The sequence below is a fragment of the Osmia bicornis genome, chromosome 3, assembly GCF_907164935.1.
Source record: "Osmia bicornis bicornis chromosome 3, iOsmBic2.1, whole genome shotgun sequence".
Lineage (NCBI taxonomy): Eukaryota > Metazoa > Arthropoda > Insecta > Hymenoptera > Megachilidae > Osmia > Osmia bicornis.
This window is the reverse complement of record NC_060218.1, coordinates 9,192,947-9,212,881: the sequence shown is the minus strand read 5'-3', so window position 1 is coordinate 9,212,881 and position 19,935 is coordinate 9,192,947. Positions and strand designations below refer to the sequence as shown.

Here is a 19,935-nt window from a genome sequence, read left to right as displayed (position 1 = left end):
TCTTTATTTCAAGGCTTGGGTAACCGACATAAATATTAGTCAAATTTATTAAAAATTAAGAAGAAAAAAAAGAAAGAAAAATATTTTAAAGCAATCTGTGCTATAATGGATAATAAGAATTAAAAAAATAAGTTTGACTATGAAAATAATAATTGGGAGAAAATTCACAGCATGTTGAATGGCGCAACGAAAGAGCTCAACAGAGTGAAATCAATATATTCGCACAACTTTGTACGGTGTTGTTTCCAAGGGTTCCCCAAAGGAGATTTCAAACGGATCTCCGTGAGATAATCGCCCCTAAGATCCTCGCCGCACTTGTCATTAACTGGCTGGTTCCCAGAAATTAGGGCTTCTTTGGGGAACTCGAACAACCATGAATTCCAAGATCCTCTTTGCTCCTTACGATTCCATAAACTTTGCTTGGAACCAACTGCAAACCTACACAACTGGCATATAAGTGTTTGTTGTAAAAGAACTGAAGATTTTGGTCGTTTCACGGATAAAACATCTCCTTTCTGAACGAACCTGTCACTCTAATTAATATAATCAGTTTGTTTTTTGTTTTCTTAATGGGGTTACATTCTCCATGTCCTACATATCATCTTTCATATTTTATCCTATCTTATTACATTTTATTCTGTCTTACCCTCTCATCTTACATTCTTATAACATCTTATTTTACCCTATCCTACCTTCTCTCATCTTACATTCTTATAACATACCCTACATGCCGAGGTCCACACACACAACACCCATCCTCATTCCTGTGGTTATCCTCTTCAACACTCACCCACTCCAACCCATCTCTTCGCTTACCTCAACTCCCCCTCTTATCCCAACCTCACCTACTATCTATCTATGGAGCTATCATCTATTTCACAGAGAATGGCCTTACTTTAAACAGTGGAAGGTATACTACAACCTATACAAGGAGAATGAACAATCAACAGACAGAAAGGTGATGTCCTCACCTTATGGTCCTCTGGCCAAAATCTTCAGTTCTCCCATCCCCTTCATTTCAATGGACACATTCTACCAAACGATGAACAACAAAGTACCTTTCAGTCTGATTAATGAAAAAGAATAATTTATCGAATCAGTAGAGTTGGTCAACAAAGTAGTGGCGGATGAAGCGTAAACGAACCGTTCGGTTGAATATTTTCCAGGTGGCAAGGATGGGTGTTAAGATCCCAGTGCTGTCGCCGCCACCGCCGAAAAATCCGAAGCATTGCTCGCCTCTCCCCCCCGGTTGTTATCGCAAGCGCGCTGTTCGTCGGGCCAAGAAGGAGTCGTCGGGACCGCGAGGAGGATCGTCGTGAACACGAACAGGAAGTACATGCTCGTGGAGGAGGATCGGGCCAAGACGAACGTCGTCGATGTTGTTGTTCGAGGAGTTGGTCCTGTCAAAATGGATATGCCGCGCGACGATGGAGGTGCTCGAGGACCGGTCTGGCTCCGTTCGGGCCGCGTTACAGCTCGCGTCTGAAGCGTGGAGTATTCGCCTCGCGGGAGGAGGTTCGCGCGCGACGCGCTCTCGTCTCTTTCGTCCTCTTCCTGCCGTCCGACGACGACGACGACGACGACTCGTGCGACTTCCTTCTGCCGCTCTCCGATCCGTGGATAGCGACCTAGAAGCTCGCTAGCCAGCGATAGCACGAGAGCGTGAAGAGGAAAATTTTATCGAGGATCGCGCGTTCGCGGCTTCCTTGTATACGCGCGTCGTCCCCGTGATTCGTGTTTCGAGGGTGGACGCACCGGAGGACGAAAGAGGTCGCGCGTCCGCTGCGAGAGAGGGTCGTCGAAATTCCCCCCACCCCCACCCACCGCGAACTCATCCTGGCGTGTTCTTGATCAGGAACGAGAGAGCTTGATGCTTACTCGCGCGCATCACCTTCTTCTTGGATCGAATGCATGAAAGAGAGAGAGAGATTGAGAGTGTGAACGTTGTTGAACAGAGAGAGAGAGAGAGAGAGAGAGAGAGAGAAAGCGCGATTAATAGAACACTTCCCCAAACGCGAGGCGAATAAGAGAGAGATGAGAATGAAAGGAGCGGTCTCCGCCAAAGAAACGAAACACGAAAAAACATAAAAACGAAGAAAACAAAAAAATAATAACCAGAGATGAATAAAATAAAATAAAAGGCAGCTGGCCTGTCGGTACGGCGGAGCTTCCGGTTTTAGGATTTACTAGGTTCTTAAGAGGTCCGCCCTGGGTGGTGCACGGGCATCCCCCCTGAATATGGGGGCGGGGTTACTTAAATCTTAAGTCGAGCTAAGCTTAGGATTAAGTCGTAAGTTATATCGGAGAATTTATTTAATATACGCATACATATATATATATTATAAATATATTATTAATTAATTAATATTATTATTACTATTATGATTATTAATTATTATGGTTATTACTTATTACTACTATTGAAATGCGAGTACAATGTTTCTCGCCGCGCGTACACGCACGAGTGGCCCGCGTGTCACGCGTCGCAACCGCGTTCCCACCGAACGCACGTCGAGCGCGTCGTTTTTGCGATCACGAACCAACTAAATTTCACCTGTTCTTCGCGATGAACCGTTCAAACGCGTATATCCTTCGCGAAGAACAATCTAGACATTTTTTTACACACGAAATCTTGTTCTGTATTCTTTGGAAGGCCCTTAGGTGCTTCTGATCCGGCGATCAGCTGATCCTGATCGCGAAGAACGATGATATTAAATTAACGAATTAGTCCATTGACCACGTTTCGCGGGGAGGAAGTTAATTGATTCTTCGGATCCAGGACCAGCTGATCGTCTACCATTGTCTCGTGGACCATGGTTTTGTAAGGAATACAGCGCATACTTTCTTCTATCTCGCGTTAAATAAATATTTAATATTGCAAAAAGGAGGGAAAATTCTCTTTGGAATTTTAATCTCGATCGTTTACAAATCACCCCTTTTTTCATGAATTTTAACTTCCACCCTGTTAATTAACGCGTTCGCTGCGGATTCGGGGCAGAATAATTACCGTTATTTTACAATTACTATTGCTATTTTCTTACAATTTTCTTATTGCTATTTACGATTACTATCGATATCCGAATATTAATAATAATTGTGTACGACGCGGATTCGCATATCGCCATAACAACACCCCAATTCGGATGGCCAGCGAGCGCGTTAAGGAGCGTTTTAAACGAAACCTTGTTCGCCGATTTCGTACAAACGGATGACGATCATCGCGATCATCCCTTATTCCCCGAAAAGAAGGAGACGAATAGCGGAGAGAGAAAAATGACACGCTCGACGAGGCACAGGAATCTCGTGGAGGCTTTAGCGGGCCTCGATCACGCATGAACGAAGGATCTATAACGCATATTATACAATTATATCAATAAACCATGAGATGTGTGCTCCTTTTGGACGTGTGATGCGTAAACCCTTGCTCCAGCAGATGCTCGAAGGGAGAAACGCGAACCTCTCGAGAAGAGGCCAGAAGAGATAAAAACAGTAAAGTACAGATGAACCTGAGGGTTGCCTCGACCACGAGATGATCTAACCCATGATAATAGAAAGAAAAATAAAAAAAAGAATGTCCATGCACGAATCCTTTGAAACGTGGACGATCCTCTGGCTCGAGATAGACCAAAGGAAGAAACGAATCGAATAAAAGAAGTTGCATAACACGTCTAATAGCGTTGATCTTCTATGATTTTAATGTGTGTTCTTGCTACTATCCGACATAAGTATGGGCCACAGTCGCACGCTGCTTGCACCCGGCACCGGAAGTTGGCCCTTTCCTGTCCCTGGAACGGGAACCGAGTGAGACTGTAGACAGTGATCATCACGAAGGAGATCGAGTAGAACGATGGCTGATAATTCAGTCACCTGCTGGACGCATAAGTATACTCTGTCCAACTTAAGAATAACCTCGTATCGCGCATGCGTTGGATAGCAGGAGGCGCAACAACGTCCGAAGCCTCCACATAACCGCAAAGGTTCTTCTCTTTTTTTCATACGCGGTGACGAATTAATTCCATATACATACACCGATATCGCCCCCAATTTGAGCGGTACCGTTATCAATAGGAGACCGGTAAGGATAGAGTCGCGACTAATCGTATGCGCCAGATCGGTAGGTAATGGTGGGGGATGCGCAGATCGGTCGAAAACTGGTCGAAAATTGAGATTATTCTTACATTGGACAGAGTATAGATAGGGTGTCTTTCTAGATGGAATCAAAGCATATTAAAGTGATCTTAATCGACGTGCCATTATACGGAACTGTTGCGTTCGCCAGCAGGTAATTAAGAAACACACGTGGACAAGTGACTTCCCAATGCCTTCTTCCGGATTCCACATGCGTGTTGAGTTCAGGTTGACGGGTATCTGTGCCAAACTCCACAATTCCTTTCCGATTCTTGTGGTCATTTTTCACCGTGATACTATTGAAATATCGATGTTCACTGTTTGTTTAACAGATTTTTCTCGAGCTACTTAAGATAGATCGCTTCTAAACGATCTATGCTAGCGCCATCTTTGTTTCTCGATCTATGGGGACCGATTTGTCCCAAGTGTTTAGGAATCTTTCTATGTTTCCTTTCTTTAAATATCCCTGTTTCAAGTGACTCTTATTAATATTTGAACACCACGATATTCAGATAATTAATGATCATTTATTTAGTTAAAAAACAAACGGAGCCATTTTAAATGACACATCGCATGTAAATAAAAAAGAATGAAAAATATTTCTTTTATAAAATACGTTTAGGAAGAAAAATTTATGCAGTAATTTAATTATGGTGTTGATATATCAATAAGATCTACTGTAAGTATCTTTATGGTTTTATTCTTCGAGATGTTCCCGCGCTTTTCGCCGCGTTCCCGCAGCGCCATGTTCTCCAGCCGTGGCGAGTTCTTTAAACGATTAGCGTTCCAGCCTCGTCACGCCCTTTATCGTGTAATATTTCTAGTAATAAAGCGTTCCGCGATCGCGTCGCGGTCCTTTCTCGTCGTTTTCGCTGTTTTTTCTACCTCCTCTCTTTAGGGATCGATAAGAAGCGGGAGAAGAGCGCGTGGGAATCGCGACGGGAAGCCTCTTCATCGTGGAAGACGCGATTGGAAAGTCACGAAACGAAGAAAGCATTCCGAGACTTCTTCGATTAAACGAAATATTTCAAATGACAAAACGGAGATTATTAAATAAAATAAAGGCAACTTCCGTTCGCCGTACGCGGGAAGCAGCGTGCAAGAATTACGGTCTGAAACATAATAAAGATAATGAAAGAATATTATTATAATGAAATGGATAAAGATATACAGTGAATAATAATTCTATCTCTCTTTGCTACCAAGTTGTACTTATTCTTAATTGATTTACTTGTACAAAAGAATGTGTTAAATAATAATGAGATACATTTAACTATACAGGGTGTCCCAGAACTGGGGTAGGAGCCGAAGAGGGATGATTGCTGAGATCATTCTAAACAACTTTTTCCTTTGCCAAAATGTTGTTTAAGGTTTCGTTTTCGAGTTATTAACGAAAAACAGTGGCCAATCAGAGTGCGCCCTTAGCGCGGGCCGAACCACGAGAGTGATGGGTATGCTCTGCGTTCAAACCGTGGTCGTGATCAAGTGCGTCGGCATCACGTCGGTGTAATAGGATTCGTTGTTCATGAGCAATCAATAATTCGATACTATTATTTCTTTCTTTTTTTAATTCATTATTCGATACAACTTTTGCCCAACGAATCCTATTATACCGACGTAGTGCCGATGCACTTGATCACGACCGCGCGGAGCATACCCAACACTCTCGTGATTCGGCCCGCACTAACGGCGCGCTCTGATTGGCCAGTGTTTTTCGTTAATAACTCGAAAACGAAGCCTTTACCAACATTTTGGCAAAGGAAAAAGTTGTTCAGAATGACCTCACCAATCATCCCTCTTCGGCTCCTACCCCAGTTCTGGGACACCCTGTATATATATATAATATAAAATTATAAATAATATATATATATAATATAGCGTTAATTAATTATTATTACGGTCATCGTGAAATACGGTTATTCTTACTTATTTGATTATTAATTGTCATTATAATATTATTATTATTATTGTCATTATTCCTATTAATTATTACTGTTATCGTTAACAACGTTACCGATGCTATTTACTATTCTCACATCGTCACTATCGAACGGAAAAAGAAAAACAAATAAAAATGAAAAAGAGTACATAAAAGTGTGAGTGAGTTTACGGAGTGCGATGAAGATGAGCTACTTGGTAAAGTTAATATACATATGTATATTATCTGTTACTAATTTTCACTATTGTGATGATCGTTTCAGCTGCGTTACGAGGCTGACACGGTTCATTGTGATTTAGGGCATCGTTCTTTATTCTTATTTTTTACCCTTATGTGCAATAATTTGCCAAATTTCATTGTGGATCAAATTTTCATTATAATTCAAATAAAAGTTGCTTTTTTATTCCAACAATTTATTATAGGAATTTCTAAAATGGCTTTGAAAATAAAAGAAACGAAAGTAGTAATTTTCAAAGTGGAAAATAAAGTGATAAGAAATAATATACAGTAAGTTAGTAAGGCCAATTGCTAATTAAATTTTATTATTAATTACATATGTTTTATATAAGTAGATAATAGAAACATTGGTTATATTTCTTCTTTTTTTTTTTCTTTTTTCATACTTTCGGGGAAAGAAAAATCGATGCGAATCCTGAATACAAAACCGTGTCTACGTTTTCACGCAGCCGCCTCATAACATTGTATATATTTGTGCGGGCGTCTTGATCCTAACATGTATCGTGTCGTAGAATCTTTTTAGATAGGCGAAAAATCATGATCGATCGTCGATAAGTCGTTGAAAACCTTATCGGCCCGGCTCGGATCACCGTGGATCGATGACGATTCAAATCATCGTCCGAATCGTTATAGATCCTAAAGTAAGGATCGATCCTGTGACGAAATATCAGGGCTAGTCGTTCCATTTTTTCTTTTGTTCGATCTTCTAGGGCAAAGTGCAATTTTCGATCGTGTCACGGTCGAGTGCAATTGTAATCGAACAGTTTATCAAATATAAAATGCGTTCATTGCCAATCATTTTCCGTTTGAGAGAAAGTAATGTCTCGAGGGTACAGGATCATCCTTGGCGATCGTGTTCCTTCTTTAATCACCGGAATTTTCACAAATAAATCCTGTCGTTCGGGAAAGGATATGATCGTCGTTCGTGTTATGTCCGAACCGTCCCTGTTTTCGTGATGATCAAATCTCCGCGTAATCTTTGCCGATACGATCAATACACACTCTTCTAAATCATTTGAAAAAAAAACGAAACTTATTATTTTTTTAATTAATCCTTGGATGGAGGAGGTGGATCTTTGCTGGATCAATGTATAATTTAAGATTCAAAGGGTTAAATTTTATGTTAAATTAATTTTTATTCCCATTTTCTAAATTTTATACTATTTCTTTAAATATTATTTTTTTTAACATATGAAAATCTTTTCTTGGAAATTCGAGTACCTAATTTTAATTAAAACATTTATTATCAGCATAGACCTAACCATCTTCGTTTAAGGGTTAATTTAAGAAACACTCATGAAATTGTATTCAATTAATGAAAAAGAGGTGTACGCATTGGCGTGGCAAAGATCGCCGGAATGAAACGAGAACAATTGTATTATAATGTAGAAGCGTGTATATCGTTAAGCTTACGATTGGGATGAAAACCCAAAGCCTTTCTCTTAGACTTACGTGCGCGTCCACTGAAACGTCCTCTCGATTCCCGGATCGATTCATATATTTTTTTTTTTTTTTTCTTTTCTTTCTCTGAGTTCCATCATTGTACGACAAAGTACGGGTATAATAACGTAACGTGCACGTTAACATGTAACTTTAATACGCGACGTAACATTCACGATTATATTACATGATAGGTTGTATATAAACGTATAAACATACTGAAAAAAAGATAAAAAAGAAAACTGAAGATCATCGATGGATAACGTGTACCTTTTACTACTGTCAATCGTGAAAATCTTCCAGTAAAAATTCTTCATTTAATCTGGAACAAGGAAACGATGTCAGACTATCTAATGTAATGTAAAAGGATAAAAAATGGAAGAAAATATTGTTTTCAAGTGAAAATAAATAATTGCGTTTCTCTTTTTTATTATGTAGATTAACGTGTAATATAATCCTGTATGTTTTTCTTTTCTTTTCTTTTCTTTTTTCTTTCTATTAGATACGTGATTTTTTCAAACAAGATCGAATGGGAATTCGAGCAGCGAGGGGGTGGACTTTAGCGATCTCTTAGATTGTTACGAAACTCGTTCGAGATACATTTCTCCTTCCTTGATAACGCGCAAGGAATACACGAGGCAAACGAGGATTTTACCATTTTATCTACATTTTTCAGACACGCACTCTTTTTCTCTATCTCTCTTTATATCTATTTCTATTTCTGTCTAATGTCCCGCGATTTGTAGCGCCACCCAGAGTCATATGCGTCGATGTTGTAGAATTAATAGATTTTTTCGATGAGGAAGAAATGAAATGGAAGGGGCAGAAGGAAAATCGAGGAGAAAATGAAAAACAACTTATAATCATGTTATCGAGTCTCAAAACATTACTGGCTATTTCAAAAGGTATATATATATATATATATTAAACTTTAGAAAAATGAAAATTTATTAGCGATTCTGTACAATTATTTCTCATTTACAAGTGTTTAAAGAAATGAAATAAAAAGTGAGATTTTTTCTTAAAGTGATCAGAATGATTGTGTTTCAAAAACCGTGACAAATATATTGAATTATTCAAAATAAGCGTGTGATGCATGGATTGGAATGATTATGAGTAGAGTAGGAGAATATAACTTAAAATGTGTTCTTATAATTATTCGATAACATTAAATGACGCAACTGGTGCGTCGTGCAATCTGAAACGTTATTATCAATAACTACCCTAAATTGAACCCTACAAATTTTAGTTTATATTTTCTAAATGGAAATTTTGCAATAGCCAAAATATTTCTTCATCGAATTCCTCTACTCGTAAGCTTTCCAAGGATGCTTCGTCTCGCCTAAAAGTACCACACTGCTGGTAAGATGAATCCTAAGTGTTAATTTATTATATGAACATTTCAACGGTGAAAATATAAAAATCAGAAAATGAAGAGTGCTACCGTTGTTCGGGTATCCATCGAACCTCATACGATTATATCGAGAAGCAATACAAAATAGCCTCATTGGCGCGTACAACTCAATCACGATGGCGCACATTTCGGGAACAAAAATGATAAAAAGTTTTGCGATGACTTACTAGGACGGTTATATACATGTATGTATATAAACGTATGATATGTATACATACCGAGTTAAGTTAAATGCATTCTTCATCCCCTTTTTATATATATACATATATACACACACAGAGGGCAAGGAGAATGGATATGCACACATGTGAGGCACACACATACGCGACCATTAATTAATATACATGTAATATATACGGTATAATATACATATACGACCGGAAACGGATCCGCGAGATTTTTTGAAAGTATCCTTCCTGTCGTTGAACGACTCCAATTCGTAATACGAGGGAAAATGTTGAGAAAGGAAAAAGGATCCGATCGTTCTTCGTGATTTTACACGATGCGTCGTGTCTACTTTGAAAGTTTTACCAACAAAATTTTTGCTAAGTATCGCATACACGGATACGTTCGTTGGCGATTCAACGACGAACCCGATCGATTGTTAAGCGAACCCCTTCGCGGTATCGATCATACTTCGACGACTCTATGGGACATCTTTCGTTTTCGAAACAGCTGTCTCTATTTAATTGAAGGATTTTTTAATAAACATGCAATTCTATCGTTTTTATTCTTGTATATGCTATCGTTGGATGAGAAGAAAAATTGGAAAGTTATTTTAACCCTTTTTCAGATTATGGGACTTTCTAAATTTTTAACTAAGTATACTTATGTAATCTTCTATAGTTTTATATTATATTAAGATTATTCCTGAGAAAATTCGCAATTTTCCCCTTACTAATTAACTTATCCCTTAAGGGTGACTATAGTCGTCCTGGTAATAGTCTCCTTGAAATAAATGGTATGCGATGGAAATTTAAAAATAAAATACCGTGTTATAAATAAAGTTTCACGAAGAAAATTATTTCATTTACCGAAGAGGTTAAAGAATATAATTATCCCGGAAAACCATGTAAATTTAGAAATCCGAGAAAGGGTTAAAAATGAGGTATCTTTTTGAAAAAATATTTTAATACGCGCAATCGATCGAATTCGCCGATAAAAACCACTTTTATGTACCTGTTACGACTGATTATTGTGAGCAGTAAATGTATACATATACATATAAATATATATTTATTTATGGTGTGTGCGTGTGTGTATATATCTATATACCATACAGTCACCATTATTCTGTAATTATCGTTAAATGTCATTGACTGCTTGCTATCCGCGATTTGTGATTCACTATACTCTTATATCGGTAATCGTATGTACATATCGAGTTAATTAAAAGAAAAAAAAAAAAAAAGAAAAAAGAAGAGGAAGAATAAATGATTAAAGCAAGCATTAAGAATTCATCGTTCGGCCGGCGCATCGTGGATACCTTTCTTTTTTTTCATTTCCACGCGTGCAATTATCATAGGACGATGTATGATGGCGAAAGGGAAAAGAATCAGGGGTGAATCGATCGCGAGGAATGTATCGTAATTAAAAAGTTTCTGTCGCGATTTTAACCAACTTTTCCAGGGAAATCGTAGCCTTAGACTTCGTTTCTCTTCGTCGGTTTTTATCATCGCTCGACAGGTTTATCTAATTCGAAAACGCAGAAAAATAAAATTTAAATAAAATTAAATGGATGTGATAGTATAAGATAAAATGGAAAACGAAACAATTAACACGTTTCTTATCAACGTTGCATATACCTATCTACTGCCTTTGACTTTCTATTTGATATTGTAATTTGTAATTTGAATTAATAAAAATTTTATTTTCGAGATTAATCCGTCGAGCGTGTACAAAACAGTGCATGAATCGTAATCGAACTTACATTTGCGGCATTCGAAGAATGGCATTCAACGATAAAACTGTACATACGCACGTTTACTATTATCTATTTACTATTACGAGAAATCTTAATCCTAAGATCTTCGACTGTACGACTTTATCGCAGAAGAAAAATTAAGAAAGATGAAATGAGAATTAATTCTGATGATGGTAACAACAAGAAAATGAAAAGCGAGAACTGCATTGCATACATTGTTTAGCGCCATTTGTGAACTCTATCCCTTCTTACGAGATAAGCATAATTATATTTGTTTATATATACACATACATGACAAACAAATACGTATAGAAACGTTACAATTATCATTATTATTAAATATTATTGTAATTATTATTATTATTACCGTTGCGATTATTATTATTCAAACATGTGGCCGTCATCTATTATTATGAATTATTATCAGTGAAAACGACGAAGGTACGACGGATAATTGCTAAAAAATTTTAATGAAAGATCTTACTTATACATAATTATAAATACGTCATGATGACATATTCATAACAATTAATTACTACGATAACGTAATGACATTATTATTATTACTATTATAAATAACACCCTATTCCCATTTGTTGTGAATGTTTACGTTGTTTTATGATATTCAGAATATTCTAAAAATAAAGTCTATAATTTCCACGAATACCAGCTTTTATTCACATTTATCCCTTCAAGTGATCGATGCAAGGAAATAAAATTGAAATTGAATTATAATTCAATGAAAAATAGTTTATGCAATCAACTATCATCATGTGACCACATTAACACGTATAATTAGATTCTCTACACTCATGAATCATTCCAACCATAATTATCTAATATCGTTTCATATTAAGCTCTCTTAACAATCATTGAAAGCATTAAAATCAAATGTGACAAGATTAAATTTGAATATTTAATTTATTAATAGTCATTCAGTTCAAGCAGGTTTCGAAATGAATTTTTTTAAGCACGTAAGAAAAAAATTATGCATTATAATATAAAAAATGTATAAGGGAATAATATATGAAATATTTTATCCATATTTTATCAATTTTGTTCCATTTTAAGGTTAAATACGCATGGTTTTTTTTATAAACGATAAATAAAAGCAGAAGCATTGTTGACCCGTTTCGAAATTTCCGGAAATAATGTTAGTCAACTTCTCCGCACATTTGCGAGCAAACTTCAAGCGGTGAAACAGATTTAAGTGCGCGTGCACACGATAAGCGCGGCCACTTTCACGTTATTTTTTATAGGATCGTGTACCGCTGTTCCTATTTAGCCAGGTCAAAATTAATTTCGTCATAATTAGAGCAACATACCTATATACTTTTTGGATGATCAGGCTGTGTGCGAATGAAAATGTGAGAAAGAATGCACAGTGACTGGATACGTCGATGCATTGAGGCCGTCTGACAGAACAGATAGCACTCAGCTCGAGAACTATTTTTATTTCAGTTGTTAACCTCGGTCGACACATTCAACGAAATGTCATTCGAAGGGAAATACAACGCGAAAAGCCCTGGTAAGTTCGCGAGAAAAACGAATTTCGTTCTTTTCATGCTGTCGTTACGTTTATAAACGAATGGCGTATATTTGAGTTTTCATCATTCAATGAAACATTGTTATCTTTAAGAAGTAACTTCACGTTATCTCGTGATACGTGTCACTAAACTTTCTCTTTCAATATGTCCAGTTTAACGAATGTATTTGCATAGATTTACCTTATGTATTGGAATGATTTATTTGATTGAATTTAATTACCAATTGTACTTGTTGCAAATATGTTATTGTATAAAATAACACACTTAGTCACTGGTAACACCACATCATTTCAGCGGTTAAAAGATTAATGAGAGAAGCTCAAGAACTTCATGAAGCTACAGAGGAATATTGCGCTGCTCCTTTAGAAGACAATCTCTTTGAATGGCATTTTACTGTACAAGGTCCACCATCCACAGACTTCGAAGGTGGTGTTTACCATGGCAGAATTTTGTTACCTCCTGAGTATCCTATGAAACCTCCAAATATTATACTATTAACAGTAAGCAAATTTTCATGCCAGGTATATTTTCTATTTCAAATAAGAAATATACTAACTGTATCATTTTTTTTTCTTTTAGCCAAATGGCCGTTTTGAAACAAACAAAAAGATCTGTCTCAGTATTTCTGGTTATCATCCAGAAACATGGCAGCCTTCCTGGAGTATTAGAACAGCTCTGTTGGCTTTAATTGCTTTCATGCCAACACCAGGAAATAGAACAATTGGTTCTTTGGATTATAGTAAAGAAGAAAGACAAAAACTTGCAAAAAAGTAATCGATAGAAATTTTTCGGATTCATTTTGTCAATTGGGTCAGGTATTTATAAATGTCTCCTTGTTATAGATCTCTGAGTTGGCAGTGTGACACTTGTGGGAAAGTAGTCGATTTGTTATCTAAAAATTCAGTCAAGAAACCCATCACAGAGGAAGAACAAACTATGTTAGACACAATTGCTTTGAAGGTACATTTATAACTATTACACAAATGTCTGTAACTTATTTCAGTTAAAAAAGAAAAGCATCATAATTTTAGGCTGATGAGTCACCTACATCAGATACATCATTCACAGTCAATACAGACAATATTTTAGAAAATGAACTGAGGCAACGTAACGTTGAAACGACTTCTATCGAGAATCAAGATCGACAAGAATCAGATGTTATAGTGAATCAACAAGTAGAAACGATGTCATCTTCTAATGATTTGTTTTGGAGCATTCTAATTGCTTCCTTAGTGTCAGCGATTATTCTGCTTGTTTTGCGACGACTATTTCTCGTTTAAATTATTCTAAATGTAACAAAAGTTATAATATTGTAAGTATGTTAACAAAACGAAGTAAATTTTATACACATTTTATGAACAACATTTTTAAACTTAGAAAAAACAACTGTCAGATTTATATACTGTAGAAATGGATCTGGATTTCATGGAAACAATGTATAATTGCACCGATGTATCCACTTTAGAACATATCTACCTTTCTCTTACACAGAACCACTCGCTTTATAAAAGTATTATATACTTCTGTTTAATATACTTAATTTGCATTGGCTGTATTTACTAGTCCTTTAAATTCTTTTTTATCTTTTTAATATAGCATATCTCATACTGTATAGTTTAAAGGAATTTAATTTGTATCCCTAAAGAAATTATTAATTATTAATTGCATTTAACACATATATTAGTTATTAATTTTCATATATAAATCATCTTAGTAATATATAAATTAACAAGGATATTATTTTCATCATTATTATACTATGTTTATGTCAAATTTCCAAGTATTATTTAACTGAATCTATACTACAATAAAATTAATATCTCAAAAATATATTTTAAATGCTTATGGTTTCAAACTATAGCTATGTATTTTTTCTCTTATTGTTACGCAAATGTAGATAAACTATATGTTAGAAATGTATATAACTTATAACTTTAGCATAAACTAAACGAATTATTCGTTATGTTGTATTTCGAAATACTGTGCAGATAAAATGCAAACAAAATACACCAGTTTGAAAAGTATCAAACTGCAGTAAAAATATAATACTAGTATCTCTATTGACTACTTTAATACCGGTTGATATTTTATGTGCATAAAACAATTGTCAATGTAATAACAAAACGTACTCGTTACCCAGAAATTGCGTAGATGATTCTGGCATGGTTGAGACTTAATTTAAAATGTACTAACAGAACACGTTTATATCCAAATGAAAGTTGTTTGATAAAATGTAAATTTATAACAAAATTAAGTATTAATATATTTGAAAATTAAAAACAAAGTATTATTGTTACGGGACCATATGGGATATGATTTCATTACACTTATACACAATAGTGAACCGAAAATGATTAAGAATACAAAGATATTTAGGCACAAAGTATAACATTTTTCTTGTCATTTGTTTTTGCATGTACATAGAAATACATTTAATAAACAGTTTTTGATTTGTTAAACAATAAATAAAGCCCATACAATTTATTGCAAATAACACCATGGTTGTACACAAAATCATACTTTAATAAATGAAAATATTGATGTAAGGATAATTATGTTTAATGTGTTAGCAAACGATGCACAGTTTTGATTCCGTTATATCGTAAATCTGCAATGAAGAGTAAACGACTGTGCATAAAATGTAAACAGTATTATTTTACATTATTAATGCTAGGCGCATAAAGATATTTTTTAAAGCCAACAATGATAAATTTTGTTTACAACTTTAAAACTGATACAATGTTAATTCTTATACATATAAAATATATATACATACAATACCATTAAATGTTTTGAGTCAATAAATGTAAATTAATCTTATAATATAAAATAGCCGGACAATCAATTAAAATTTTATATATAAATGTAACATGTAAAATAATCATTTCAGTACAAAATAGTAGCCGTAAATAGATTTAATACTGAAAATATTTTTGGTCCCTATTATTTTAGAGTACTTAAAACTGAAAAAAATGCTCTTGCAAACATTTACCAATTCAGTGACAAACAATTTAAACGTATTACAAACCTTTTTCTTTTAACGAAACTCAAATTTAGAGATGAAATTCAATCAATTTTTCAGTATTATTTGTAATAATAGAATGATAAACTTTACCCAACGGTCATATTAACAATGTATTTTATCATTTGATTTCTGATATAGAAACAGATTGCAAGCGTTTTATAATTCTCTTGTCACTTGAAGCTTTACAGGTGAACATATAAAATCTGTTCACCTTCACATTAAACAGTATACATAAATCTAATTTATTTGTATGTTGGACACGTGTCATACTAAATAATAATAATAAAAATATTAATGCCAAGACACATAAGCGTTGCACAACTAATACTTCTGTGCGTTTATGTGGTGTAACTTAACATAAGCTTTTGTAAATTTTATTTTTCAATATATCAAAAATGTTTGATTTCAGTTTCGTAGTTACAGATAAATTATAACAAAAAAAAATATTTTTTAAGCGCATAAATATTTATGGCACTGCATTATTAACATACTGCGTCATTATTATTTATCATTTAATTATCATTAACGTTACATTTATCTGTACTATTGCTGCATACATTTTGATTTTTTCATTGCAAATTATTTTTAAACTAATGATCTTAAATGTAATTATGTAATTTAAATGCAACGTAGCCGCAAATATACATATAATAATGTAATCGAACTTTAAAGTAGCATTTAACTAGTTACAAAGTAATACATCATTTTTCTTTTTTATCTATTGTAAGGCAGCTACCTCGGTTTCAAATTTATTCACCTCAATAGTCGACAGTCTATCTAAAATTATTTATCTAATCACTTCGTAATACTTCAACTTTAGTAGAAACGTTTTGTACACTCAAATATATATATCAACATTAATATTACGCCAGCACCACCTTGTCTTTTTTTTTTATTATAATCTTGTGGAGATTCGTAAAATTTGATCGTGACTAGATTTACGTAAGACTATGTGATAGTCTTTCTTATATAAAATACAATTAATTTAGGAGACTAAGCCCTAAAAGAAGGATTTTCCGAAACAAGCCATTTTTACTTCCACTTGCAAAAAATATATTGCATTGATAGCACCTCATACATTTTAATCTTATAATCTCTGTTTTTGTTTATCCCCCTATCTATATTAAAACTATTGAATAGTAGATTTTACAAACGTAAAAATCCGTATTGTTGCATGAATGATATGCATTGTTTAACCATTTGAAGCACAATTGGCCATTTATATAAAAATTCTTTTATAGTACTTGGATAGGGAATCTGTTCTGTATAAAAAATTAAAAAGAAACATAAAAAACTTTGGTTTTACTTAAATATGCTTCAAAAGGTTAAAGTAATATGTTACATTTATACATTGTATAGAAAAAACATGAGATCAATTGTTTTCAGTAAATTATTTATAAACATCGAGGGACTGAAAGAAAGAATAAGCAATTTTTTAAATAGAATATATGAGTTATTAATAGGAAGAAAGTTATTGTCCTATGAAAGTTGAATGCAACGAGATTAAAGATATTCATCTGTTGTTAATTTATTGAAAAAAAAAAAGATATAATTACGGGAGCAGGAAATGCATTGAAAGAAAAATGCAGTACTGTTTGAAATTGAAAAACAAACGCATGTTCTTTCATTTACCTATGTAAAATTTATATACATATGTATTATATAAAAAATTCTTCGTTTCAAATGTTGGCATTTTTCTTTTTTTTTTATATATAATAACCTGGTGAAAGGTATTTTCAAGCAACACACCTTTCTATTAAAATTCTGTGTTAACTATCTTATCTTATGCACGTATGTATATATACCTTGAAACAATACAAATATATCTTCATATTGTTTCAACAATACAAATATTGAAACAGTAGAATCTCTTTTTTTGTTTCCTACAAGTATTTCATGTACATTAATTCCGTTGTGTACTCCCTTTTAGTAATACAAAAATACAAATAATCCTGTTAAATTATAAATGCATTATTTATCAACTGCTATTAGTCCATTCACCTGTTTCTTTCAATGCTCTATCCGTCAACCTCTCTATCTCAGTTAAAAGTTGTTCAGTCTCTAAATCAACACATACCATATCCGCTTCGACCGGATCCCATTCTAAACTATTTGGTGTAGAGACTCTTGACCAAGGAGATGCTGTCAAACTAGAGGGTTGACTATTGTTAACCGATGTTTGTGTTATAGAACCGTCGGTACTTTCAACCTTTTCATCATCCATGACTGGCAGAGGCATCCCTAAGAATACAATATTTTTACATTCTATGGGTTATATACAAATCTACACGTTTGAAGTTGATTAATAAAAACTATTTTACCCTCGTGTTCCCACTCTAAATCTAATGAGGATCCTGGAGTGGAAGAAACACATGCTTGTTGTTTTATTAACGTTCTTGCATCAAGAATTTGAAGCGGAGTGTCCAGTCCAGAACTAGCAAGATTGCAATCATATTTCAGTTAACAGTATGTACTAAACAACCATCAAAACATTATCCTAATTAAAGCATCGAGTATACCTAGTAGAAGCATTGTTTCTAGAACTCAGTCTAGCATATTTATTAGTACCCTTTGACCATCCACCATCTTCTAACAATTCCAATGTTACAGGAACTCCATGTTTTTTCTGGAAGTATATTATGAAGTTAAATGAATATCTCTTCATAATGAGAATACAACAACTGACTTTAATTATTACATTGCAGTTAGTAATAATTTGATCTCAACAAGAAACTTACAATTTTCAAATAAAACCTAATAGTCTAATCCAATTACCTTGAATCGGTTTAAGGAGAGAAACGATAACAGGCTATCCAGGAAGCATAACAATGAAACACATAATTAATATAAAAAAAATAAAATGCTGGTTTAAAGCTTGATACAATATCTTACGTTTTTGATCCTCTAGATTGGTCTGCATCTCCTTTGTCATCCATGAACTACAAAAAAAAATCAATACTTACAAATAAATAAAAAACTTACACATAAGTCTAGGTATTTATATTCATTATGAAATATATAATTTACATTGCAGAACCATATGTATATACCTCAACTTGTTCGTCTCCTTGGAAAGACATACTGGTGTGCCTCTGATAAAACCTTAAATTCAAATATGTTCATTGTATCAGAAACTAAGAGAAGTACATGGTAACATTATAGAAAGGTATAAACATTCATCTAAAGATAAATTTTTTGCACAATTTTTGTTATAGTGAAATAAAGAGACATGGTTCTAACCTGTATGACAAGGAATCTGTAACTTTGGAAATGCAGCGGCCGAAACAGGCCCCCATGACCTGTTAACACACGGCGTATCGCCGTCATCTAACTGATATATAAGGGTTCAGATTTCGATATTTAATGCCACGTAATAGATAAATAATAAAGGAACGGAACGTAACTCTTCATACAAAGCAATAGAAATATCAAATGTGACTCATCTTTTTCAAATACAGTCCATCCCGCTTCTGAATGTCTGTCAATTGCATACTTGAATACACTCCTACTTGCTGCAGTTATATTTGATACGCTTGCGTTAAAAAACAAGCTCGCCAACTTGGTTTTTGAACGAAGCAGGGTCTCAAAAAAAAATTAAAATGAAAAAAGGTCTGAGATAAAATCAGTCCGGGTACTCTTCCTCTATGCATAATTGCAAATAAGATAACAAAATATATCCATGGCTTAAACAAATTGATTTGGCTGATTATTTCAAATTGCAGTAAGCATTCTTTTGCTGGCTTCGTTTGAAAGACATTATTACTAGCAGCGACTACAGATCCAGTTGGTCACGAGTATGCAATAGAGAAAGAGTAGTGATCTTTAATCTTTACTCTGTACTTTTTTATAGTTCATGAGTAGTCATTGGTATTGTTGCAAACCTCGCCTATATGTATGAGTACAATATCGTGTGAATTTAGCTGTAAGCTTGTAATCGCATGTGTTGAATGAAATGTAATATGGCGACAATGCCATAAGAGTATGACTGCAGCAAAGAGTAGGTATAATAAGAGGCGATACTCTGAGAGAGAAACTATTTGTAGAGAGAGACAAAGTGATACAACCCATTTAAAGGTCTATTCGGCAATTTTCGTTTGCGGCCGTGAACAATCGTGAACGCGCGACCAGTTTGTACTGTGGACTTACGTATACCGCAGTTCACCAGAGTCCATAACTGCGAAAAGACCAGTTTTCGTTCTTCGCGCATCTCCAGTGCGCATCTTCGCCCTGATTGGCGATACTCCCAAACGAAGTAGAAAGCGATTAGCGGAGAGCTCGCTG

General features: G+C 34.6%; 4 protein-coding genes across 5 annotated transcripts in view; 2 read left to right on the top strand and 2 right to left on the bottom strand.

The window, feature by feature from the left end:
• The window catches only part of LOC114872483, a 75,247-nt gene extending 74,016 nt beyond the window's left edge, over positions 1-1,231 (top strand). The window contains exon 16 of the mRNA XM_029179717.2: positions 1,167-1,231. The gene's annotated coding sequence lies outside the window, so the exon portion shown is untranslated. The remainder of the gene's footprint in view (positions 1-1,166) is intronic.
• On the bottom strand, positions 88-12,572 carry LOC114872489. 2 transcript variants are annotated; one of them, XM_046285010.1, is made up of 2 exons: positions 12,408-12,572; positions 88-438 (listed from the first exon to the last, which is right to left on the bottom strand). In XM_046285010.1, the coding sequence occupies exons 1-2, from the start codon at positions 12,563-12,565 to the stop codon at positions 165-167; spliced, it is 432 nt and encodes a 143-aa protein (XP_046140966.1). In that variant the 5' UTR covers positions 12,566-12,572; the 3' UTR covers positions 88-164. The 2 variants fall into 2 exon arrangements, 1 of the variants encoding a protein (XP_046140966.1); XR_003788774.2 differs by lacking the exon at positions 88-438 and adding an exon at positions 5,962-8,066.
• LOC114872485 (ubiquitin-conjugating enzyme E2 J1-like) lies at positions 11,975-15,181 on the top strand. Its single transcript, XM_029179730.2, has 6 exons — positions 11,975-12,056; positions 12,544-12,610; positions 12,924-13,129; positions 13,209-13,399; positions 13,472-13,589; positions 13,661-15,181. Exons 1-6 carry the CDS (start codon positions 12,039-12,041, stop codon positions 13,907-13,909), a joined length of 849 nt encoding a protein of 282 aa, XP_029035563.1. The 5' UTR covers positions 11,975-12,038; the 3' UTR covers positions 13,910-15,181.
• Positions 15,182-17,248: 2,067 nt separating this feature from the next.
• On the bottom strand, positions 17,249-19,863 carry LOC114872486. Its single transcript, XM_029179731.2, has 7 exons — positions 18,895-19,863; positions 18,705-18,756; positions 18,547-18,593; positions 18,430-18,463; positions 18,174-18,280; positions 17,976-18,088; positions 17,249-17,895 (listed from the first exon to the last, which is right to left on the bottom strand). The coding sequence occupies exons 1-7, from the start codon at positions 18,948-18,950 to the stop codon at positions 17,633-17,635; spliced, it is 672 nt and encodes a 223-aa protein (XP_029035564.1). The 5' UTR covers positions 18,951-19,863; the 3' UTR covers positions 17,249-17,632.
• Between the last annotated feature and the right edge of the window lie 72 nt (positions 19,864-19,935).